Raw genomic sequence first — 27,200 nt, 5'->3', positions numbered from 1 at the left:
TATATACATATTCATATTTCCATCCCTCTTACCTTTGTCTGCTTAACTTTGTTTAACCTTGTTGTCTTTGATCATTTTTGTATCATGAGAGCTTCTGAAACCAGAGTCAAGATCACTTGTACATGTCAGCTTGGCCAAGTTGATTCTGTTACTAAATGCACTTCAGTATCCTGTATGAACGATTTTGAACTTCCACACTAAAACTATCATAACAACCTTTCATGCAGCTGCCTTTGACTCAGCTGTTACTGTATGTAACAGATAACTCTCAGTTCCTCTGACAAAGACCAGTATGACTGTTCCTGTCTCAGGTGCTTGTCTATAACACACTTTTGTTATTCCATCCACACCTCTCCATGCTGCACCAGTTTCAATTCTATCTCTCTGCTCCCATTTACAGTGTCCCACAAGGTGCCTCCAGCAGGGCAGTTTCTCTCTGCGGGGTCACTGTCTCTTGGACTGGCCTTCATGAAAACAACTGTCAGTATGTTAATATGAAACAATATGACAGTAACTCGTCTTATCTTTCACAGTTTTGTACTGTGCCACAACAACAATGTCCACTCCTAGAAGACAGTGAAAAGAGACTTTTGCATTGAAAAAGCTTGGATTACTATTTCGAATAATTTATTCTGTGAATATATATTTTTTTTTAAATGAATGCATCCTAATTTGTATCATATTTCCCGACAATACTTGAAAGCTGAAAGCTAGAGGGTCTGTTATGTTGCAGTTATATCTATCACACTGAATGCTTATAAATGTTCCAAAACTCCCACTGGGTAATTGCTCCACAGACTTCACAGATTCCACTCATGAGGTAAATACAAGGTCTGTCAATAGAATTTTATTTCTTTTGTTTGCAGCTTGAGAGAACACTCACAGGTCTAAAGACAAAAACCACGGCAGTTATGTGTCCCGTGTAAGCCACTGCGTCCACCAGGGTGTTGCATTTGTGCTGCTTTTAGGATATTTGACTTTTCCCTTTAACTTGGAGGTCTTTGTAGAAATTGTTGATACGTTTCCAAGGACTCCTGAAGTAAGACAGACATAGCTGTAAGGTTTTTCTAAAGCTGTTTCCATTGGCCTGTGTTTACCTGACACTTGGATTGACAGCAGAGTGATTGGAAATATCCACCATTCACTGCCGTGAGCTCCTGAGTGCACGGAAAGTGCTTTTGTAGTCTGGCTGTAATGGGCCAAGTTTGAATTGAAGGTTGAGAGAAATAGCCTCACTGCGGTCGCGCACTGTGAGGAACTGACACACCACAAATAATACTCAGAAGTGGGGTCCTGATAGCATCACAGGCATAGAGCAGGTACAATAGCATGCAGGCTCTCATTTCAATGCACTTTCACAATGTTGTACTGTGCACAATCAGATGGAGGGGAAGAAATCCAGTCAAAAACAAACTCAGTTTGTGTCTCGACGATTGTGCCCTCAACACAAAAGACATCTTAAGACTCAACTGCTGATCACTTTCTTATTCACAAGTAACAAAGTGCCACTATTAGTTTGCAAAAACACACAAGAACGAACAGAATCCAGATCCATCACAGAGTCAGAATTTCATGTATCAGCACCATAAACAGAGCTACGCTGACTCTCTCACTTGATCTGTTATTTGCCATGACTTGAACAATCAACAATTACTACTGTTTCTTTGTCAGTGTCATTATAATCTATCTAATCTCTATCAGTTACGTTCATTCAGTCAAAGCAGGCCACTGATCATTTTTAAGGCCACAGCAATCCTCTGAGTTATATTACCTTACATACTGTAATAATTATTAAAATCAGCTCTACGCAGTGAGGTATGCAGATTTAAAATTTGGGAAAAAGAGAGCACTGGTATTTGATCCCCGAGGTTTGGTGCTCTCTTCTATGAGGTTTACTGATGATGTCAGAGGTGTTGTTGACCTGTGGGACCAAGTTATTATCTGACAGCTGGCAGGGCATTTAGGGGACTGCTGATTGAGACTCCTGGGCTTTAGCTAGGATGAGTTAAATGTATAAAATGAATCCCATGTACTTGACAAATAATGTGGTTGCACTTCAGTTTGTCCTATATCCACATGGCGTCTACTTACTATTTTGCACAATGTTACAGGCTAATGTATAGTTACTGGTAACAACAATGTAACTACAAGCCTCACTACCATCAACACCAATAGCATCTAAACTGAAAATGCATTAGAAACAGGAAAAGAATCCAACAAAGGATGATTGACATGCCGACGGACAAATAATAACACGGTGTGTGAAACGAATAACCAATCACCTTTATGAAAACGGCGGGATTTCCTGTATGTGACGTAAATACTCCCAGTCAACACTAGAGGCCCCACCCTTTGTGTTACCTACAGCCCGTCAATCAAAATAGAAAAAAATTCTGACAGTTATCACCCATTTCTACGCGTGTACAATCAATTTTATTTGCTGATCATGTCCGGCGACTTGTGACTATCAGGACTCTCCATTTCACGACTAGTCACGCGATGACTGGTATGTAATATCTATCTTATTCTTCACCCACGTTAGCTAACAAGCTACCACTGGCATCCCGAGGCTAAATTAGCTCGCTAGCAGGCTAACAGAGAAGCCTGTTGGCGATAGTGCTAATCATCGCCGGCTACGTTAGCACTGGTGGCTAACGCTGCGCTTGTTAGCTTAGCAAACTAGGTTAGCTAGTTTAAAGAGACATCTCTAGTTAGCTCTCCTTAAATTAATTATCATTACATCGCTGTTTTCTTTATGGTGTTTGGTGCACTTGGTAGCTGTGGTTGTGACTTTATTGTTAGCTGGTCTACTGCTCTTCACCATAACGTTACAGATGTCAGTCCTCTATGTGATTATCAGGTTTGTTTAGCTAGCGTTAGCATCGGCTGTTCCCACTCATATGCTTTTTACCACACAGCCCCAGAACAGCCGATGAAATCAGTGGATATGGCTGCCTTGGACGTGGACAGCAGTCAAAGCGACTTTCTGCAGCTGGAGGAAGGCAAGAGCAATCAGGTAAGATTTCCCTCTCGGGATTGTGACTGTCATTATACGTCGTCCCTGCGTTTCCAGCAACTGAGTGCTTCTTACTGAAGTTGGCATATTTCAAACTTTGGGGGGGGGTATTGTCCCCTGATTTGAACCTCTCAGGCAACACTTCCTCTCAGGCTGCTTACAGATCCCGCCTCCTTAGCTAGATTTAAGTGACAGACTGAAAACACAGCAAGACCTAAAAATTGCCTGGGTGTTATCCAAGGTGCTGCCTGGGGGGGTCAACATAGGACAAGAAAGTCCTTTAACCTCCAAACTTCAGATTGTGCTCTTTGGCAATGCGTTGCACTTTCTGTGTGGCCCAGACTAATGGCCACCCACTTTCTTCCTTTTAAACGCGCCTGTTGTGGGTAGGACACTCAGCCATCATCCCTCGACCTACTAGCAACTACCTGCACTAAGGTTGGGTCACCATCGTCAGAGGTGGACAGAGGTGCTGCCGCTGATGTGGTAAGTCAGCACCTCTGCTAGATCCGACACAGCTACAGCAGAAGTGAAGCCTTCAATCACATCTGAGCAAAATTGGTGGTGGGAGTGTAGCTAAGCTTGCACTTGCTTTTATGGAATTGTAGCCACAGTATCAAAACAAGATCATTGCTTCAACTGGAGTGTTTTTACTAGCTTAACTAATGAAACAGACTCTGAATGGGCACATATGTCATGTAAAAGGTCTTTAGTAGTTAGTAGTTTAGTTGGCGAATGAAGAGGCAGTTTAACCAGGATTTTAATATCTTGTTATTTAATATAAGTTTTTGTGGACAAGATGGTCTTCACACAATCATTGGCATGTAATTAGTTTATTCATGTACTTTATGTATATCTACATGTAAGTATTCTGGCCAATATGTTGTAGTTGCTAAATTTGTATATTTCAGTGGTAATAAGATTTAATAATAATGATAATTGCATATAAAACAGCACATATTGTATTTCTTGTTGCTTATTTGTATTTTATTCTGGAAGAGTAAGATTGTAGTATGCGATTGGACGACATTCAGGCTAGTAGCAAACTTTTGTGTCTCAGAGAGAGTCTTCTGTATTTTGATTCCATTTCCATTGGTTCCCTTTTAATCAATATATTTAAACAGAGTGCAATGTATTCCTTAATATTTTCTCCATCAAAATTAAACAAGATCAAAACACTGCTGATAATCTACCAATTTGACAAAAGATATGAAGCAAGGCGCACCACTTAAATGCTTTCGCTTCAAAGCAGTTGCAAAAAAATTTATTTATAGTACATTAAGACTTCATTACAGCTGTGGTACCAATGCAAAGTAAAGTGTATAAGAAGACTGTGAGGTTTCTGTCTGTCTGTGTTAGCACAGCAAAAGTTTGATACAGTTGACACAAACTCTGGTGCATTTACTAATTTGCTCAGGTTAATTTTGGATAAGAATGCTGTCATTCAATATTCGGTGTTGATCAAGCACCTTCATCAAGAAAGGTAGCGCTGATCACCTGAAAAGATAAATAAAACCTTCAAGAACGGCTAGGTATACCTGAAGTTGCCGTTGGCTATAAAATGCCCGTCATGGGTCATTGTAGCATTGATGATGCCTTAAGTGAGTTACCTGTCAGACTTTTAGTTGAGACTTCATCGTTACAACTCTTGATTTGTCGTGATTTGTAATGAATTTCAAGGTTCAAGATCCAGCTTTGTTGTCATTATACAATACAGTTGCACAATGAAATGCAGTTGTAGCCCCTTCCGTGCTACACACACCACAGATTCCAGTATTTAGTTAGAATAGAAAAAAACAATAAAATAGGCAATGAATAGAACAAATCATATAAAAGTTGCATAATAGTTGAGTAAGAGCGTTGCTTAAGATAATTCATTAACAGAATGTGCCTAATTTGTTTTATGTCAACCACTTCCTTTCTCAGACATCAGACCCATCTACGCAGCTTACTGGGACTGAGAAATGGGAGGTGTTAACCCCCACAACATCAGCAAAGGATGAATCTGGAATGATACAGATCCAAAGTCAAGGAATATTAACATCAAATGGACAGTATGTTCTTCCTCTCCAGAACTTACAGAGTCAGCCAATCTTTGTGACGTCGGGAACGGACACCTCCTCTGCCAATTCAGTGCCTAACATCCAGTACCAAGTAATTCCTCAGATTCAGACAGCAGATGGACAGCTGAGCTTCTCCACTTCCGGCGTGGATGGATCGACTCTGACTCAGGATGCCACGGGGCAGATTCAGATCATACCTGATGGTGGCCAGAGTCTCAGTGTGACATCAGCTGCAAATATCCTTAATAACAACCAGAACCTCATGTCACAGACTGGTAATATCCAGCAGATCCAGGGGGTTTCTATTGGCAGCTCCACCTTCAACAGCCAGGGTCAGGTTGTTACTAATGTGCCTGTGAGTTTGCCTGGGAACATTACTTTTGTTCCTATAAACAGTGTGGACTTGGACTCCCTTGGCCTGTCTGGTGCTCAGACTATAGCGACAGGAGTCACTGCTGATGGCCAGCTAATTATGGCGAGTCAGCCCATGGATGGCTCAGAGAGTCTGGCGAAGACAGATAATCACCTCTCGCAGACACTACCAATCAATGACTCACATGCAAATCCTGAGATATTTGTGCCAACGTCTTCCTCTCAGCTACACATTTCAGCAAATGAATCAGGCCTGATGACACAAGACACATCATTGTCATCAGGGGCTGCAGAGCAAGCTGACTCAAGTTCTGGTCTCCAGGAGGGTTTCATCCAACAGAATCAGGAGCAGAGCGTCCAGGTGTCCTCAGCGCAGCCCATCATCCAGCTGCAGCAGGTGCCTATTCAAACCACCAATGGCCAGGTGATCCAGTCAGTGGCGACAGGCGGGCAGAGCCTGCAAAACGTGCAGCTGATCAACCCGGGAACCTTCATCATCCAAGCCCAGACTGTCACGCCGTCGGGTCAGATACAGTGGCAGACCTTTCAGGTGCAGGGGGTGCAGAACCTGCAGAACCTCCAGCTGCCCACAACGCCACCCCAGCAGATAACCCTGGCACCAGTCCAGACCCTGTCACTGGGTTCAAGCCCAGTCAGCATCAGCACAGGGCAGATACCTAACCTGCAGACTGTGACCATCAACTCAGCGGCCCAACATGAAGGAGACACAGACAACCCTGGAGGTACGGTAGCTTGTTCTGTTATCAGAATATATGTAGCAAACTGCAGGTTCTTAAAGACGGTGCACGTCCAAGGTAAACCCACAGGAGATTTCACTTTGTTGCCTGATGAGACCTCATCTCATGAATGTGTGTAGAGAGTGTGCTAGATTGCCATCTTTACGACTCTCCTGTTAGGTTGGTTGCACTTTTTTAGGGTGGGATTATTGTTATAGAGTAGAGGTCTGAAGTATAACTCACAACACCTGTGAGGGTGTTCTGGGCCTTTAAGGGATTCAAAGTCAAAATAATGTTTCTCACGTTGCTTGACTATATTACATACTGTAATAAGGTACCATTGTAGTTAGTTTTTATGTTGTTGCATTTATATTTAGAAATACCACTTTGACATCTTTCAAAAGGGTCCATGTTCAGCAAATTACTTTTAAATTGCCATTCCATACTTAACTACTGCATTTATTACACTACAGTGTTTCTATGCAGTACTACCACATACAGTTAAGGTGAATGAAAGTTTGTTTATGGTTCTCAAAACAGACAGTCCACGGTGACATACTGTTGAGGGATGTACCTGACAATGTTGTTTTATTGTTAATTAATCAAACTTTTCCCCAATCATTCAATAGGCCTTTTTTTACAGAAGACATTTTGACATGTGACAGTAGCAAAAACACAGGTGTAAATCATAAAATGAATGATGCTTCAGTTTCAGCTTCCTGGTATTGCCACACTGCCACCAAAACAATCAATTGTGCCCAGCTTTACCTTCTAAGACAAGTCAAAACTTTTGCTCCAGAAAGGGTCTGTATTTTAGTCTGTAAAATTATGACAAATGCAGATCAGCAGTTGCTTATTTTGAATGTCAAAGAGTTAAAACACAATGTTTCTGAATTAACAGTTATATGAAATGGAGAAAAGCAACAAAGCCCTCATATTTTAGAAGCTGTATGCAGTCAAGGATTTGTGTGTTTTAGCTGATAATTTATCTAGACAATTGGTAGTTTTCATTTTAAACATAAATTCAGTGTCCCAGTGAAAAACGGTGTGTGTCCTTAAAGCAGCTTTGTGTTGAATTTTATAGCTATCAAAATATTGTGATGAAGTTTTTGATCAAAGGCTTTCCATCTATTTTCTGCCGTTCATGTGGGCCAAAAAGTCCACGGGGCGTTTAACCAATTATTAAAATTGTCATCATGCGTTTTCTGTCAATCAACTAATTATTTTATCACTATGGTTATCGTGTCGTTTTACTTATGACGTGTGCTGTCATGCTGTCAGACACGCAATAATAAAACACATCTCCACGTGCAAGCTTTTTGGGAGCTTTCCCAGAGCTTGTTTTTATTAATGTACACATGAATTTCAGACATTCGGATAAAGGAAGAGCCCGACTCTGGAGACTGGCAGTTGAGCACCGACTCTACCCTGAACACAAGTGATCTGTCCCACCTTCACGTCAGGCTGGTGGATGATGAGGATCAGTTGGGCCAGGAGGGCAAGAGGCTGCGCAGAGTGGCGTGTACTTGCCCCAACTGTAAAGAGTCAGGTGGGAGGTGAGTAAAGTGGAGCTTTTCTCTCTGAATCTTCATACTCTGCACAGCTCAGCTTAGAAAATAAACACATCAGGACCCTAACAGACCGTACCTGTGGTTCTCAGAGGATCCGGCACAGGGAAGAAGAAGCAGCACATCTGCCACATTGCGGGCTGTGGGAAAGTATATGGAAAGACATCGCACCTGCGAGCACACCTGCGCTGGCATTCAGGGGAGCGACCTTTTGTTTGCAGCTGGATGTTCTGTGGAAAGAGGTTCACACGCAGCGACGAGCTGCAGAGACACAGGAGAACACACACAGGTGCCCTTTTCTTGCTCCCTTAGTGTTTGCACATCGGGAAAACATCAGTAAAATCAGTAAAATGTGTTAATTTGTGCCCTGCAAAGTGAGTCATGAAAGAAAGGACAGCGTTAGTCCCCCTCTGGATTTACACGTATAATGTCAGGTTAGCATTGAAGACCGTTGTGATAAACACATCCAGATTTCACAAATGTGGTAATTTAAATTTTCCAGTTCAGGGTGGGGTTTAAACCGTTCTGCAGTCTAATTTCCAGGATCTGTTAACATCAGATAATATAACAAAAACGTTGCTAGGGATGCTAGTAGAGAGCTCTAGCTTTCAAGAGTTTAGCTTGTTGGTTTTATTTTCATCCAGTGATTCTCCTTTGAATCTGAAAACTCTTGTATCAGCTCATCTAATATGGTTTTACTTCCCTGCAGTCGCCATCTGTCATCATAGTAGTAGCTTATGAGAAATCCAGTCAGCACAGCTTAATGATATACAGTATCTCGTGACATTTACTGCCAGGGTAGACCTTTGAAAGTTGTTGAATTTATAAATCCTGGCCTTATCAGTGGCTCAGAGAAGCCACTTACAGTGCGGGCTAAAGTAGTATCTCATTACGCTATCACCTTAGAGCTCAGATATTATTAGTTAGTGTTCCCAGTTAACTTTGCAAGGGGCTATTCAGTAATTTGAGGTTTGTAATTGGCAATAATTGTAATCGGTCATGTAGTATCAATTTGTCATTGATTTCATTCACGTTTTTTGTCAGTGACAAACTGGCATTCAGCAGCTAATTCAACGACAGCACACAATAAAAATCAGTTTAATAAGAATTTAGACTTGTAAAAGGAAGTTGAACTTACATGCCACTTTCTTAAACTTAGCTCCTCACCAATGAAACATATATTCCAGCTATACGGCATGTTTGACCCTCTCAAAATTAGGGCTGCACGATTAATCTAAAAGCAGTCGCGATGTCGTCATGTGCGATTACATGCATTGCAAAATGGATGCGATTTAATAAAACAGAAAGTGTCACACACTCTTCTCTGTGTGCGCTGCAGTTTGCTCATTATCCACGCCCACACCGGGCTCTTGCATGTTTCTCTAAAAACAGATAGGCCTACGGGCAATCAGAAAAATTATTCATAAGCAGTCTGCCAATAACTTTTAACAACCTACCGTAACCCCCCTCATTGCCCCGACACTAAGAGTTACAAACATATCCGGACTCGCCACCGGAGCACAGAGAGAAATAGCGGTGCTCCGGTGGCTTTGTGACAGAAACAGAGAGACATCGTCAGTAGCTGAAGCGGTAAGATAGAAGAAATAAGGGAGAAGATAAGGAAGGTTTGGGTTTAGCTAGCTGACCATTTTCTGTTAGCTGCATCTTGCTGCTTCAGCTGCTGACGATGTCTCTGTCACAGAGCGACCGAGGCACCAGCATTACTCTGTGCTCCGGTGCCTTTTGTTGTTCAACATGTTCAACTTTTCACAGATCCGACGTGCTTGTCAGTCACTTTTCATCAGACGACAAATCACAGCCCGGATGGAGCAGGATATTTTTAGAAAAGGGCCACAGCAAACTTTCTAATGTTATACAATATGATGATTGACAAGTTAGTACGTAGAATTAATAAATTAGAGACCAATAAAATTTCCATTGCACAAGGATTAAATAAATAAAAACAACCCTACAGAAATTAAACAGCTATAACTGGATTTAATATTCAACTAATGGTAAAATAGTATTCTATTATATGAAATTATACTGAATATAGTAATTAATATATTATTTTTATAGACTACTAACAGTATACCTTTAACTGAACATTATACTCTTTATTTAATGTTATAATATTATATGAATACACTCACACTAGTTCCTCCTCCAGGTTGTGGATAGTGTCACAATGCCAGTGTGCCAATATTTGCTGCTTCTAGTCGCCGCCTCCGTAGAGCAACACGCTCACTTCTGTTCTGTTTTACATCTGTTTTACTAGTTATTGCTATAAATATTGTTTATAGTTTAACTTGTTTAAGCTTACAAACACACATTTGAAAATGTAAGTATTTTGTGCATTTTCCTTGATAATAAAGCAAGTGGACATTTGTGAAATTATAATTGCAATTGCAAATCGCAATATTGTCCACAATAATTGCAGTTTGACTTTTTCTCCAAATCGTGCAACCCTACTCGAAATGTATTCAGCGTCAGACTCTTTATCTTTCGAACTGTATCTTCTCTTTATCTTTCTCTCTGGCAGGAGAGAAGAAGTTTGTCTGCCCAGAATGTTCCAAGCGCTTCATGCGGAGCGACCACCTGGCGAAGCACATTAAAACTCATCAGAACAAAAAAGGCGTGAACTCTGGCAGCGCTGTGGTGGCCTCAATGGAATCCGCAGGGTCCTCAGACAGTATCATCACCACTGCAGGCGGGACCACCCTCATCCTCACCAACATCCAGCAGGGTTCCAGCGACGCCCAGGACATCCTGGCCAACGCAGAGATCCCTCTCCAGCTTGTCACCACGGTGGCGGCCAGTGAAGTCATGGAGTGATTTACACTCCACTTATATGAACTTCTGCAACCTCTCATACTGTATACTCCTACCTGCATTTTTATTCAAGTTTTGAAGAAAAACTAAAATTATAAATATATATGTATACATATATATATATTTTAACACAGAAAAAGTCAGTCCATGTCCGTACTCAGTTTATACTGAGGAAACCAGTAGTGGAGACTAAAAGAAGATGAAGACATTGCAGTAAACACACAAGGAAATGCCTTATTTTGTACAATATTGTGTCAGTGGAAATGTAGGATGCCATTTTGGTTCGAATCTGCTTATTTTTTGTTGTTTTGTTTTTCACAAAAAATAATTGGTAAGTCGAGCAATTTTCTCCTCGCCTTTTTTTTCTTTTGATGGTATATTCTTATAATGTCATTGGTAAGCACGGTTTATTCCTTTTGAGCAAAGACTAAATCTCACAACAGAGATCATTTTATCTAGTTGAAGTAATGCTATTGCTTACGTCCATGCAGATTTATTCATGTCATGTTTTTTTTTTTATATTATACATTCTTTTTTCAGCTTTGCTCACACCTACTACATTTTGCAGGTGATATTCAAAACAATCAAAATTTTGTATTGTTATTCCTGTTGAACATATACTGTTGATATGTTACACATTATTTGCTTATTAAATATTTTGACTGAACAGCTATTTATATTGGGCTTTACATAGAAAATCCATTTGTGATATTGAAAGTCCAGATTATTTCAAATGGCTCCATTAATATGTGATTTAAATGTGTTTTTGTAAAACCTGTTTTACTGGACTTCAAAACAAAACAAAAACATGCATTGTCACATGAAGAAAAAAAGCCATTTACTTGGAGGTAATTGCCAAATTTGACTACAAACTCAGGGTGACTTGTGACTGTGTGATATAGGTAGATTAAATCAACCCTGTAGCTTTTTGGGCCATGGTGGGGGGTTGTTGTGAAGAAATGTTATTTGATGGACCAAAAGCTGAGGTGAATTAAGCTGTCACCATGTTACCTGTGTTCATTGAATCCATGCCAGTTTTTTTCCTTTTGTTTTTTAAGTCACAACCCCTGTTCATGTTAAAGAAACAGCTTAGCAGAAGTCTTCACTGGTATTTTGCTCCGGTCCTATCACGCAGCTGGAAAATCAGTGTATTCCTGAAAGCGGTACCCTTTTAACAGCACTACTCTCATCATTTTCATCCTGTTGTTAATCTCTTTGTATAAAAATGTTTTGTATACAAAGAAACTGTCCTTTATATTCATTGTCAGCAAATGTACACTGTTTCTCTCTTTGATACTTTTTCTTTAAGTGTGTTGCATTGCCCTGTTCCATATTATGTTGGGGGTTTTTTTAATTATATATCTGAACCTCCTCCCCCAAACTGTTGAATCGTTAAATACACATTTACACTGAACAGTGAATTATGGTGGCATAGTTGGTTGATTTTTTTTTGTGTGTTTGTTTGTTTGTTTGTTTGTTTGTTTTGTGACATAATGAAAATTATGTGATGTGATCATTTTTCCTAACATGGACATGTTGTCCTCTTCAGGAGACTATAATTTACCCTCTGAGTCAGATGCCATTAAACCATTCAAAGAGCATCTTTATATTATGTACTAAACACTGAAGGTTTATTCTCACTCAGAAAGTTTCTGTATAAATATGTCAATATAACATCAATATAAACCGTTCTGTTACACTTGAATTTCCTTTCATTTTTTGCTTGATTTGAATGAATCAAGGTCATACAATGTCTGCTTTCTGAGGAGCAGCTTGATATGTCATACCAAAAGGAATACCTGTGAGAAAAGTTAGTATTTTTCCATATACTCTCTTTTCAAAGACGTGTCATCCAGCCACGAGGTTCATTCTCCCCCCAGGGCGACTTATACTCCGGGTTAGTAGTCCAGTAGATGTCACTGCAGCCAAGGGAGCAGGACGAGAGGCATGTTTGACCCCTTGACCTTCCTCGTGCAGTGCTGCTAAGATTTAAGACAGAAGTCACTTAGGCCAACAGGAGGTGCAGCCCCTCAATTAACCACAAGTTAATGTCAGACAGAAATGTCAGGAACTTATTCTGCTGCTGGAGAACAAAGTACTGTCTCATGACTGAACAAACCCTACAGAGGCATGAGAGGTAACGGCATCTGGTTGTTTTGTTCATGTTTACTGAATTATTAGGAAAGCCTTTTAAATAAGCCACTTTGGCTTGCGTTTGTCACAATCATTTACCAGAAATAGTGATCATGTCTTAATATTTTGACATTGACCTGAAATTTCCAGCGCACAGTAGCACACACATGCAGCATCACTATCTGTACCTCTTACACTAAATGGGACATTTTACTAATTACGTACTGTTATTATATATATTTGACTCAAGACGGCGGCAGAAGGGAGTTATAATGTATTATAGACTACCTGGTTTTAGTGCCTGTGAACATAATTAAAATGGTAGTCTATGAAAAGCTTTATCTGGTAAATCAGAGTGAAAAGCACATGCTTTTTGAGCCTTTGTCAATTTGCTGAAAACGAGTCAGAAAATGTGGCCTACAACGTTAAAAAAGACTTGTCGGTGTTGTCGTTCCTTTCATTTGCATAATTTAATGAATCTAATTCATTGTAATGCAATACCAAGTGCACCAGGAATATAGAATGACAGTTTGAGTTAATGAAATGTGTTAACGGTATCATCATTTACTTGTATGTTAATTAGTCCAATTAATTTCCTCTGCTCGGTAATCTGAATATTGTAATAATCTTTGCTCCCCTGCAGGAATGAAATCTATGATACACAGACCTCTGGGACAATCTGCGTGGAGAATCATGGTTTTTCCAGTTTTTCCGGTGTGGCAGATTTGACAAACGTGAGTGCCTTGAAATACATTTCAGGTCGGAGATTCAAGAATATTTCTGCAGTTCGTGGGGGGGGGGATTTGTAGACTACTCCTGCACTTGAATATTGTTTGCCAGAAGTTGTGTGTGGTTCAGCTTTTATGATGCAAATCAACACCGCAGTTGGAAATGTATTGAGAACTGGAGGGCGATTGTCCAGTGCCATAGCTGGGATAACTTTGTCTTGCTTGACAGAGTGCCACTGCCTTGTAACAGGAAGAGGTTTCTTCTGGCCGTTGCAGATAAAAGCTGCCATCAGTGGCCGATCCTCCCCAGCAGCTCGGCAGGTTAAAAGAAGAAACAGAGATCGGGTGGCTGCTGAGCGTGACACTGTCCACACTGCCATTTCAGCTGACCACCTGGATTGGAGGCCGACTTTGTCAATAAAGTTGAGGTTAAGTAACACTCTTCTGTTAGCGGTACTTACTTGTGTTTGTCAGCATTTGCCTGTAACAAAATGAGCAGAGCTTTCAACTGTTTTCAGCCCAGTTAATGAATCAGGAGAATCTCCAGCATAAGTTATCACATTAAAAGAAACGCACACACTGATGCAGGACAAGTAAAGCTTCTTGCAGCTTTGATTTGTTGAGGCAAGCATGTCATTACTGCACACTCTTAGTTTCTCATTGTTACATGTGGGGCGAATTTTGCAAAAGACGAATGAAACACAATTGAGTCTTATTTTGGAGAGTAGAAGGAAAGCTTTTTCAGTAATGCAGCTTCAGTATTGTGTTTTTGTGACAGACAGGTATAGTTTGAAGCAAGTTGTTTGTGTGTTTTCATTGTAGCAAATAGCTTTGGATCTTCTAGCTGAGTTTGAATAGCTGAGTAATTGTACACGGTGCTCAACTTCTCTTCCAATTCATGTGCAAAATGCATAAATACAATAACTATGCAGAGGCAGAAAAACACTGTAATCATGCAATAACATCTCCAACTGTATGTGTGATAGAATTCAAAATGCTATTGGGATTATAGTTCTTAACCATTGGGATGTAATGTGAACTGTTGGCAGAAATGACTTATTTCATTATACTGTCCCAAATATACACAATACTTCAGCGAGAGGGCCGCTTCTTCCCTATCCCTGCCCAATTTGAACTGTTTTCCCCAGTTGTTCGAAGATAGGCCTGCAATTTTTTGAAGTGACTATTATTTGCCTTTCTCAAGGAATCAACAACTTGAAAGTACAGTGCAATGAATTGTTAGGCTTCGGCAGCTGCATATTTACTATTTGCAATATGTCTCTTCTATGAAACATCTCAGAGTTTAGAGCATAAAGCCTTTATTTAATTTCCTCTTGGAAGTGAACTGCAAGCCTCTTCCTAAGTGAAAAGCATTTACCATGCTGCTTAATATTTTGTTTACAGCAGGGTGCTAATGGTGTTTTTCTCTTAAACCATTAGGACATTTGAAACAACACAAAAAAGTGTCCCGTGTTTCTGCATTCCTGACACATTCTTGCCCTTGATCAACTGCAGAAGGCAGACAATAGCGCAGATCATTTTCCCCAGGCAGGGAAACACAGCATGGATCAACTCAATAACCTGATATTCCCTCACTACTGAGTGTGGCCAATTTAGCAGAAGGTCAGCGCCTTTTTTTTTTATTCCAGAGACAATTTGGTGACCTCCCTCTGGAGCCCCAGCAGGACCAGCGGAGACAAACAGAATTGTCTAGCTAGAAAGTGCTTGTGTTGACATTGCTTTTAGGTGTGGACTTCTCAAGGTGAACAGACACCTGGTGTGGGACAAGGGGGCTATTATGCAAACCTTACATCCACAGCCAGTAGTCGCACGCTTGTGAATTTATTTTTTTATGTATTTTTGGCAATTATTATACAGTGTCACAGTGGATGTTTAAATTTAAAGATGTACACTGGGTAGAAAAGTATGGTATATGTGTGGCTACAAATCATCTTCCATCATCCTTTTATAAGCAGAGGTACCATTCACAGCTTCAAATTAAACACTCTTGTTTCAGGGAAATTATGGTCTGACTATGTTCTATTTCAAGAGGGTGGAATTCTGATTTGATCAATCTTTTAGTATTTTTGTAAAATTTCTCTGTCCTGCTGTTTTGCATTTACTGTATGTAATCCAGGTCCAACTGTGAAAATTGAATAGACAACAATGAGACACCTCCATCAGATTTTCCACATTATGTTCTTCTTTGTACTCATGCACAGTATGTGTCTGTGTTTTGTGAAGAGACAATTGCATAAGATGATGTTGAGATATATGAGAAGATTAGGAGGGATAATTTTTAGCCATTCCTCACAGCAGTCGTCTAGTTTTTCCCGTTGTACGAAATAACTCTTTGTCTTTATTGTGCACCTCAAGGTCAAATGTGACAACAGCTTCAACTTCCTCAGACGTGAGTCGAGGGGGAAAAACCACAAGTGTGGGTGCTCAGTATTTTCTTTTGGTGACAAGAGCTGGCCTTCAGTGTTATTCAGCCCATTGGAAACGATTTCAGATATGAAAGGAGACGTTTTGTATCTGAAAATGTACATTAAATGGTGTCAACAACATCCCGGAGGTCAGAGTATAGTCCCCATGGAGACTGAATCTGGCTGCTGCGCTCAAAGACTCGACACCCCCCTGAGTGGCGGCTCTGTGATGGCTCTCAGTTTCTCTCGTCATGTCCCTGGCAGCTTTGACACAGGTAATATGCATGCAGGCTGACAGTGCCTGGGATGTGCGGTAGAGACAATGATGTACATATCATTTTCCTCCCTGACTGATTGAAGACTGTAATCTGTGCTGGACTTTCTCTCTGATTACACACGTCTCAGGGAGCAAAACAAGGACTCTGAGCTGCCACCGGGCACTGGACTCATCCAGGGCTTTCAGCCTTCAAGAGGACTGAAGTCCGCCTTTAAGGTGAGCTCAATTTTCGTCCCATTTACACTATTGTTACAAGTGTCGGATAGAATGCATCTGGGAGATAGTGGTCAAACAGCAGCTGTCTGAAAATGACACAGAAACAGAGATGTATCTGGCACCCAAGGTCATCCTATTTCCATCTTCTGGCACTGTCATAGATGTGTCCAGCTCCTGTAACGGCACTCACAAAGAGTGAAACAATATCATACATTCTGCATTGACCGGCATTGTGCTCTGCGCTTACAAAATGCAAAGTGTCTCCTGCAGCTCAACAGGCCAATACTAAACCTGTCCAGCTAGTTCATGCAGACAGAATATGTTGAATAACTCTATTGTTCACTGTACAAAGAAAGTGTTCCACTGTGTTAATAATAAAGCAAACCAGTATTTCAAAGGTTTTTTATTTGCATAACATGTCATGTTTGCTAACAGCGCACTCAGATATTTAACACGCTTCTTAACCTGCCTAACCTTGTGAGGTGCACTCGCGGCTTTATGTAAAACCTAAGAGATTTCTCTGTTGACAATAGGTCAATCCTTTACAGAAGTTACCTAGCACATTACAAGGATGGTCTCGGGGGAGAAGTAATGGGTTCTGGGCAATTGACCAACCTGCCATGCTTTACTGCACCTGCACTGAGTTAGAGCTGTCATCATTACCACTTCCTCTAACGTTCCCCCACAGCAACCCAGACACTCCCACTTACAGCGATATTTCACTTTGGTGGAACATTTTCACTTTTTATCATGCATCCCCTCCGTACAAGAGTGTTGAGAGTCCAGCTTTAAGATTTGAAGGAGTAAGGTAACCTCTAACAGGCCTTTGGGGTTCGCACTAAAACGTAACGTTTCCAAAGTAGCTCCCAGTCACCGACTATGATTCTGACTTAAACTTTTCAGATTGAGAACCACGCTTGCCAAAAAAGACTAAATCTCGAAGATTAAAGGTTATGAAAGGTGTCTACCCACATTTTCTCTGTGTCAGAATATGAAGAATATGAGGCCAGTCATTTGAATGGCATTTATCCTCTATTTTAGTTGAGTTATTCAAAATGATTGCAAGATTGTACAGTCTGAAAATAATCATTAGGCAGTTCTGTAGGAAGGAGAAAAAAAACTGAATGGTTCATTAAAATGAATCAAAGAAAGGAACAAGCTTCTACATTAGTTAGTTAATCAAGACCTGCTGTTAGCACCTTCAAATTAATTTGTATTTTTTTCATGTTCTCCTTTTTTTCAGTACAATCCTTTAGAAATTGTTGTGTATTTGAATGAGTGCAGCTACACTACACACAGGTCAGGAATCAAGCAGTGGAGGTCACAGACATCTCACACGTACATCTTTCTGATTACAAAGCCATCTGATATCTGGTCTAATAAACGTTTTCAACAAACTTTTATGCTTTACACAATGTTAAGACCAGTATGGATGAGGTCCATTTGCGTCACCGTGACCAAACAGTTGAAGAAACTTCTCACAATCTGCTTTACTTAAACAGTTCACATTTTGTTGACAAAGTAGTCTCACCATTTAGTAGCTGCTCCAGAGCTTTCCATCATATCACATGATTTTTATCAGCAGATGTAGTGTTGCCCAGTTGTCCGAGTCATCTTGATTAGGTTTCTTATTAGCTAATATCACAAAGTATAGAGGAAGTTGAGAGCAAATCCGTATTATGACTCCGGTAATTCTCAGACATTAGAACGTTTGCCCCTTCACTCTACATGTAACAGTTAATCCAAAATAAACAAATTACATCATTGTGATAAAAACATTTAGCATTCATGCTTTCGAAATCACAAATATGAGACATTATCAAGGCCTTAGCATAGCAAGCCTGTAGCAACTTCGCTCTGACTTGCAGATGTGTTTTTCCCCCTCAGTTTTCACTTCCTCCTCCCACACATGTCTTATATCAGTATTTGCCAGATCCAAAACGACCAGCTTTGAAAATGAAGGAGAGGAACTTTACATTGTGCCAGAAAAAGGAATGGAAATTACGGGCAGTGTCAGATAATTGAGCTTGTCGTAAGAGACATGTTAATAACAGACAGAGATGCAGAAGACTTGTCACTCCGTACCCTGGGTGACAGACTCTCTCTGCTGTTGATGAGCTGTTTTAGAGGGGAAATTGTTCCACGCAAACACCATCGTTATTACAAGCTGGCAAGCTGCTCGCTTGTGTACCCAATTCTGCTTGAACTGACAGAATCCAATTGACCGGCACATATTCATGCACTTTATTTTCTTTATTCTCACCAACAATGCAGATAATTACTGCACCAAGTAAAACTGAAAATAGAATTTCACTGTGTCCCAGAAAACAATGCCAGAGCTGTCTCAGCAACATCTCTGCCAAAATGGCTGTGACTGGGAAACCTACTATAAGACAAGCAGCAATCCAATATTACTTGTCAACGTAAAACCTACTGAAACCATATTGGCATTCTCTTCCTTTATAAAGTAGAAATTAAAGTGAAATAACTTGCATTTTCATGTTGTCATTGTCCTCTCTGCAGCAAAGCAAGGCCACATGCAAACCTTTATTCAACAAAGCACTTATAGCTTCATCAGTGCAATTTCTGTTCTGCTATGGCCCAACCTTTTTTTATGGGCCTCTATCTATCCTGTCGTGGGTGAACACATCCGTTTGCTATAAATTACCTGTTTACAATCAGCATTAAAAAATTGTGATCAGTAAGTGCAGCTTTGGGTTACTTATTAGGCAATCAATGGGAAACCGATCATGTGTGCAGAATATCTTTTAACTTTTTAAAACTCCAGTAAGAATTATTTATTATGAATCGGTCACAAACTGGAACTTTTAGGTTCAGACGATGGCCGTGTTCTGTGGGTCACTTACACATGAATAATTCACTATTTTCACATGCATTCATTTCTCATGGAGGTTAATGTGAACAAATCTTATTCTCAGAGGCTTTCATCTTTAGCACTGATGAAATTCAATTGTAATATACTACTTGATGTTTTAATCCAATATCAGAGTTGTTTGTTAATTTAATTTACCGTTCATAACTGGCCTTTCCATGAAGTATTTTTCAAATGCAGTGTCTGAACTGCCACAAAGGTCACCCCAGCGTTTATTTCTGTAAAATTCACACCTAATGGATGTTTATAGCAGTGTATGTGGTTTTGATATTACAGCTGAATAAAGAGCAGGTTTCAGAGGGCTGCAAAATGTATATGGACTACTAAATGGGCTTATTCGTCTAATGTGACCGAACACAGATTTAGTTTAATGTTAAAAGACATATTTACCCTAAATCTCATGACTGTGTTCCTGTCATTAATCCCCTTTGGTGTTAATGCCATCAGCGGAGTAGCAAATGGGACGTTGACTGTGATGGTTGTGCCTTCAGAGGATAGCGCCCATGGCAGGGCAGTAAAGTGTCTCTAAGGGACCAGACCACATCTGCTGAGTTCACGTCCCTCTGCAACCTCTAACACAACTCATTAATGAGGATCTTTTACTGAAGCCATGTCGTTGTGTCATGTTTTTTTTCCCGTTTTTTTTTTTTACTTTAACTTTGTTGTGAGTCCCACTGTGCAGAGGCTGTGTGGCTGTCATACTAATGTATAGGGACACTCAAGTGTCGCTGTCCAACAAGTCGTCCGTTATCTGAGGGAAATGTGTCCGTCCAGAGGTGAGGGCGGCTTTGTGCTCTCAACCAGGCCACCTCTCAGCCTTTGTGCCAGTAACAAGCTCAGCTCAGGCTCCAGCGAAGCGAGAAATTGTAAACTCTCCGGAGAGGCCCAGTGGAGAGATAAGGGCTTAGTGTTTGCTGGCAATGTGCATGGGGATGAATCTGATACGGCAGAGTCCCACGCCAGAATGGGAGTGATGATACCTCCCCTTCTATGGAGAGTTATGTTTAATCCCCTTCGCCAGTGTATTCACTTGCAAATATTCCTGTCACCATTAATATGTATTAACATCCTTCACACACCGTTCAATACAGATTTATCAGACTCTATTTTTCCCCTTGTGCTCGCCATCATCTCTCTGCTTCTCTTGAACCACCGCTTTTTAAAAGGGGAACAGACCTGAATGTGCTGCTGATGTTCAAGCAGCAAACCTTTGCCTGTAGATACCACAGGTTTCAATATAGACACCACTGATGCAGCCACAGCACACAAATCAGATCAAATCCACCAAAATGTATTTGTATAATATAATTAATTTGTTAACATTTTCTAAATATTATACTTCCATATACATCAGTTGCATGAGTAGTGTGACATGGTGTTAGTATTAGCAAAAATTGAGGAAGTGTACAATGCAAATTAGAGTGTAATTAATGTGTTATTTATATTAAGTTGCATGCATAATGCTGCAAGTTCCTTAAGTCTAAAATTAGTCTATGTTCAGAACTACAAATAGACATTAAATTATCTTATATTTAAACTTAATTCCAACATAAAACATGTTTTTGTCAAAAATGTTTACTTATATTCACATTAAAATCATAGGTTTTTATAGCTTATAAAGCCCATTAACTTAATATGTACCTTTACATAGACCTTAACATACACATCTTTTATGCTTACCTGCTATGCATCTCTGTTGCTGTTTTAGATCTCTTTATTCTTACCTGTTGTTTTGTCCCTGCAGAGAAAAATGAGACAAGACATTCCTGCATGATTTGCCTGAAAAATCTATGTTGAATTTCTACCAATCACAAGGTTTTAAAAGTGTTAAATCTTACTCTCTGGTATCTCCAGCCACCTTGTTTAAGGCTTGACACACCACCTCCTGTTATCCCAGTTAATTTAGGTTCAAATGTAAAATTTGTCACTGTTGACATTTGATTATTTTTTTATTTGAATGTAATTCTGAATTACAGTACACAATATAATCTAACAAGATAAAGAATGTCGGATGGGATTTGTGTGAAATTTTGCCTGTGTTTGGTGGTCTAATCCAGACAAAGCCCTGAGAAGCTCATTACAGCCTGGTGAGGCCTTAAGCCTGTGCTGCCTGCATTAAAGCAGCCAAGAACTGTCTGTCAGCTTCCTGGCAGAGCCCAAATCAAGCTGTCAATTACTGGACGTGTTTATGGAAATTACATGTTTGTTAACATGCTGGAAAAATGTGCTCTCGGCTCAAGCAGCATGTGTTCAGAGAAACAATTTTGCTCGGAAATCACCTTTCAAATGGATGAAGGTGATCCTCATCAGATCACAGACATGAGAGGCATTTTAACTCTCCCTTTTCTGATACGTGTGAGGAAAAGCCCAGACAGAAAGAGCCACAACTAACAATCAAAGGTGGAGCCTGTGTACAATGCTACGTTGTAGTTTATTAAGTCATTTCAGTCTTTCTCAGTCTTGTCCTTTTGTTCAGCCTCCTTTGTTACTCTTAAAGACGCAAAAGCACAGGTTTGGTAACTAATGCAGCAGTGAAAAGGAGAGGCTTGTTTGAGCTGGAAAAGTATCTCTTACATCCTGGGATCTAGCCATACAAAGTAAACATTATGTTGAACACATTTTATTAAATAAACAAAAGATGAATTAACCATGGATGGAGCAAACTGCCCTGATTTCTATTTGTGAATATCAAATTATAATTTATGCTAGGCATTTCCTTGTCCATTTAATTTAGCGTATATTGACGTCTTGCAGTTTCCACCTGAAGAATGGTTCTTTTGAAGTAAAGCTTTAAAGAGATTTTGTAACAATGCTGTTTAAAATAGAAGCTACTTCTTCCATTCAGTATAATGCCTCCGATGAGATGTTTATGTCAATTTCCCCGTTGATTTCCCCTCACATAAAGGCCTTGATTTCAGCCTCCCAATAATCATGAAATTGAGCCAATCGACATGCATGTCTCAGATGTCTGTTCGAGCTCATCTTAGACAAGGTAATTTTGTCAGAGCAATTACCATTGTAATGTATTCCAAAGTCAGGCCATTTTCTGCTGCTTAGGTGAGCCGCTGACAGCATGTTTTGATTTTTAAGCAATTGTGCTTTTCACTCCGAGATCACGCCAAGGTCTGCATTTCTCCCTATGTAACAACCCGCCATGATTCCATTATTTCACATTAACATCTAATTACCTCACTCAGACCCGCAGCTATATTGAAAAGCCACTGCGAGTTCTGGGGTTTGACAAAGCTGTAAGTAAGGATGGATTGGGGGGTTGGTGTGTGTTTATGAAGAAGAAACTCTAACTGTAAGACATACCCAATTCCCAGTGGACCCGTATTACCTGTCAGGGATGATGACAATGCCCTGGAGAATGTCACTGTGCAGTGAAACTGTCATCACACAATTACTCTCACCATTACTGGCCCTACATCTCCATGTAATGGCTGTGACACACTTTACAATTCAGATTGTATTCTCAGTCATTGGCACTTAAATGCTGCACTCCGTTTTATGAAAAGATAAAGATCTGTGTAATCTGCCAGAGCTCAACCATCCCTTGAAAGCTTGTCAGGCGGCATTTTGTCGTTCACAAGAAGTTGTCATACCCTGTAGCATCTCCCTTTGTTGGGCTGGTGAAAGTGTCTTTTTGAGTGCACTATTGTGTGCTTGTTGATATGTGCTTGCCTATAGAGCCTGGCTGTGTTTTGGTCCAGTTATCTGTTAGAGTCATCACAAGAGGGACGTGCAGTGTGGTATAGTGTGTAGAGTTCAGCTGTAACGGCAGATCAGCACAGAGCACCAGAAGATCCCTTAATCATGGATCATCAAATTCAGATCCAAACTGGTGGTGCTGTGTTCAGTATGCCGTTCCCTCCTGTTTAGATTTAAACTTTCACCCTGAATACTTGCAGCTCTAAACAATAAGGCTGGAGATATTCTCTGTTTTTGTAATTGTCAACAAATCCCATTAAAAGACCAAAACCAACACTGAGTTAGTCTAAGTAGCAATTCTTTCTGACTTCTCCATACTGTCTTTGGTGGTTAATTAACCCAAACCCATTTGTTCCTACTGAAGATGTAAATATTTAAAAATGACTCACAAATATACAATAAATAAATATTTTTTTAAAAGGCTAAATAATTTCCTGAAACAGCTGGGCACTGTAGTTTTCAGCAAATCTTACCTGATCAGGTGCAAGATGTATATTTTTGGGGGGGCTATTTTCAGTTGCAGATTAATACACACATGGTGCTCTAGTGAGTGTTTTACACCAGCTGGACAGTGTATGTAAAATCAGTATGTCACCCACTGTAACAGCGTGGCTCACTATTTTAATATTTTTTGTTTTGTTTTAGAGGAATATGGTACGTATGTCAGAATTCACATCTTACTTTAGTATATCAGACTTTAGCTACACAAACAAATTTCTTTATTTCTTCAGTTCAAATCAGACCTATAGTGTCCCACAAAAAGATTTGATAAAAGTAAAGAAAACTGCAGTAATAAAGTGTCATCCTATGCTCATACACTTACTCATTTATGGTACTGTACCATATTAGAATTTCAAGTACTTACAGCGTGTGGGATGCATAGAAACTTGAAAATATTCCACCAAATTTTTGGAAACCTGTATATCTGATCAGATAGAGGAAGGTCACAAGAGGAGGGCCCGAGGATTTGTTGCGATGGCTTTAGCTGTCTGTGTGATTTGCTGGCTGGAAATGTCTGCTGTTCATCAGCAGTTTGACTCGGACGATGTTGCCCAGCTGATTTCTGTTTGTCATATTTAAATCCCCATACCAACAAATCAGTGAGACAGCGAGGGCTGATTCCATGATGGATCAGTAAAATAACATCAGCTCCGTCAACATTCAATCATTTAACCTCCATAGAAAATACAGTCTTTTGTTGCCCCTTTTTATATAGTAGCATCAACTCATTATTTGTTTTGTTCTTGTCATGGGATTTGTAATAATAAGAAACACATAGATTATCACCAGATCTGGGAACAGTCAACTGCACCACCAACTGCAAAAAGCTGCAGCCAACTGCCAGCCTGTGTGAGATAGCAGATTGAGTTTAACAAGCCAGATGGGTTGTAATTGTCTGATCAATCCAATGTTTGTGAGCTTTTATGCCTTTTATTATGGTTTGTTTTCCTTACGTGCTATTTCCTCTGCTGATTTTCCTTCCCTTGGGGAGGTTCTGTGTCAAAAACACTTTAGCTGCCTGACCAGCGTTACTTCTCTCAGGTTGTGGAGTCATATTGTGTGCTGTCTGAGTTGGGCAGCACCTCCCATGAAAATGACTGGAGCAGCATTATCTTCCACGCCTGTCAGCCATGCCGCTTCAGTTTTACTGTTCACCTTTTCAGAGCAGTTGTCTGGCACAGCGCTGTATGATTAAGGCTGCCCTGCTTTCCTCTGTGCAGAGGTTAGTGAAGGCTTTTTTCTCCACAGTTCCAAGGAGTAAAAAATTAATTTAGACATTTGGAAATGGCATTTGCGTCTGCAAAACCATTTGAATTCTCTTAGCTTTTTACAACTTGCAGGGATCAACCTTTTGCTGTTTTCCCTCACTTTGCATTCAGATATTGCTGTGCCTGAATCATCAAACTGCTTTTCTCCTTTAACATGGATCAGATTTTAAGACATAAGACTTACAGATGTGTCTGACTTCTGAGGCAAGGTCAGACATTGTTATGTTCATGCCACATGTACCAGCAGGCACTCTTTCCAATCATAACTTAAGAGTTGGTCCCCGTGCAGACGTGAAGAGGTTAACCCTTCACTTTTGGAAGCCGCTGACTGGTTTTCTTGCCTCTCCTTTACTTTGTCACAGTAATTGAGACTCTTTCATGGCACTTCTGTTTCTTTTCCTAGATATATAATGTACTGGATATGTCCTCAACATGCTCAATCACAGGGAACTAATTTGACTGTATTGTTTGACAAGTGTTCCTTACAGCTTGGTGTGAGTGAGATGCAATCTAAGAACAATTATGCCATTTTCTGAGAACAGTATGGGGCAGGTAAGAACCATTTTAGATTTTCACAGGTTAAATGTAATGACCACTCTAAGTGTTGAAATTTAGAGTTTATGGGGATTTTTTTATATTCAGACCAGACTTTTTCCGCTCAGGGAGAGAAAATAAAGTGAAATATTGGCGTTGTAAGCATGTATACATAGATATAGTATTAATACATGCTTTGCTGATACTTGTGTGTTCACCACTTCTTGCCTTCTTCTTCAAAATCTGCAGAATCTATAAATGTCTGCCACATGAAAAGAGGGTCTAGTCATTTTTATATATGGTGGGGACTTAATTCTTATTCTGCAGCACATCAGGTACCTAATCTTAAAAAATGGTAGGTAAAAGACCCTGAAGGTGCACTGGCATTTCAGAGGTAGTGAAGTAAAAGAGCTCAAGGTTGCGAAGGACTGAAACCCATCTGAGCCACGTCTTTGAAGCCCCTGTTGGACTTTTAAATTTTTATCACTCCTGATATTTGTTCTCGATGGCAAATTAACAGCCTGCCTTGTGCCATTCAGTTTCCTTTCTGAAGACAAGCCTTAAATTTTGTCTAACTGCCTGAATTTACTACTCTTCTATTTTTCACACGACAGAATCAATACCAGGACTGAAGAAGAGAGGATAAAAATTTATGGTATCTTGCAATTTAATGGTTGAAAAGATGCAATTTGAAAGATCATAAATTGTGAAGGAGCTTATGCTTCATTGCACTTGATTCAGTGCTTGCTGTTAGAACTTGATTTGCGAGTGTCTGCAAAGTGTGATTAACGAGGCGATCAATGTGCAGTGCAGCACAGTATGGCACTCCTAATGCTCTTCATTAGAATAAATAAAATAAATTGACTGCAGCTCTATGAAAACTCTGTAATGGTTAAAAATCAAAGAATGTCATCCCCCAGCCAGGATTTAGCTTCTCTCTGCCTGCATCCACCTTGATCACATTACCCTGACAGTCTTGTCTCTGAACCTGCAGGGGCCCTGAGACGAGCTTGCGGTGAGGGAAGTAAAAGGAAGCGGTGTGTCGGCGGGGACCACAGGCTATTGCTTAGTTGACTGGTAATCATAAATCGGAGGGCTTTTGTACTGAAAGTGTTGGGGGGAATGCAGTTTGTGAGGTATTAATGCATGAAATAGCATTTCAAGCTGATAAACGGTTCGCAGAATGGTCAGTCTGCGCAGATTGCTCTTCCCTCTTTCTTTTTCATGAAGGCATATTGTTTGCAATAACATTTACCAGGAGAATTTATTCCACTTCATCTCATGTTTTCCTGCCAGACAGCTTGGTATTGCTGTTGTGGAGGGAGGTGGCCTGTCATACTCAGCTGTAATATTCACTCCTCCTGCCTGTCCTCTTTGGATTATTGTCTTTTCATATTAGACTGTGTTGAATTGGCCACAATATGAGCTGTCATGCAGTCACTTAACTTGGCCCCTTCAATTGATTTCTTGCTACGTCTCCCATGTGGTTGTTAAAATCAATTAACTATAAGTAACTGGGCAACAAAACGCATTTGTAAATGAGCTGGTATTGATATTTTCATCTTTCTCCATTAAAAGAAAAGTATCGACTCAGAGGTTTATGTTATGTGTCATGTTGTCTCTTTGTCTACGCTGTTACTGGGAAAATATGAACCACGTAGCTACAGATCCATGAGTGTACAACTGATGAACATCCAGCAGCATCAGCTAAAGCAAATATCACATCCATAACATCAGCTGAAACAAAACAGAAGTTATCATTTGAGTGCATGCATAGGAAATGTATTTACCTGGTTATATATGTGGATATGAGCTGAGATTCATGTTTCAGTTTGTGGGCACTTACAGGCTTGCAGCTGGTGATGAGACGTGTCTCTGTGCAGGAAGATGATAGGGTGACTGACGGAGTCCGCACGGCAACCAGC

General features: G+C 40.2%; 1 protein-coding gene and 1 long non-coding RNA gene across 4 annotated transcripts; both read left to right on the top strand.

Annotated features, from left to right (window-relative positions):
- The first annotated feature begins 2,337 nt into the window (after nucleotides 1–2,337).
- Nucleotides 2,338–12,293, top strand: sp3a (sp3a transcription factor). 3 transcript variants are annotated; one of them, XM_038720518.1, is made up of 7 exons: nucleotides 2,338–2,506; nucleotides 2,919–3,016; nucleotides 3,416–3,502; nucleotides 4,943–6,194; nucleotides 7,558–7,744; nucleotides 7,849–8,045; nucleotides 10,299–12,293. In XM_038720518.1, the coding sequence occupies exons 1-7, from the start codon at nucleotides 2,500–2,502 to the stop codon at nucleotides 10,589–10,591; spliced, it is 2,121 nt and encodes a 706-aa protein (XP_038576446.1). In that variant the 5' UTR covers nucleotides 2,338–2,499; the 3' UTR covers nucleotides 10,592–12,293. The 3 variants fall into 3 exon arrangements, with proteins under 3 accessions (XP_038576446.1, XP_038576445.1, XP_038576447.1); XM_038720517.1 differs by having other exon boundaries at nucleotides 3,407–3,502; XM_038720519.1 differs by lacking the exon at nucleotides 3,416–3,502.
- A 1,084-nt stretch (nucleotides 12,294–13,377) lies between these two features.
- LOC119903731 lies at nucleotides 13,378–13,888 on the top strand. Its single transcript, XR_005444559.1, has 2 exons — nucleotides 13,378–13,455; nucleotides 13,726–13,888. It is a non-coding gene; the product is annotated as an uncharacterized LOC119903731 (long non-coding RNA).
- The last annotated feature ends 13,312 nt before the right edge of the window (nucleotides 13,889–27,200 follow it).

The sequence above is a fragment of the Micropterus salmoides genome, unplaced genomic scaffold (genome assembly GCF_014851395.1).
Source record: "Micropterus salmoides isolate LMB-PRFRI ecotype aquatic unplaced genomic scaffold, ASM1485139v1 Ms_hic_scaffold_15, whole genome shotgun sequence".
NCBI lineage: Eukaryota > Metazoa > Chordata > Actinopteri > Centrarchiformes > Centrarchidae > Micropterus > Micropterus salmoides.
Note: the sequence above shows the minus strand (reverse complement) of the source record. Positions and strands in the feature narration are given on the sequence as shown.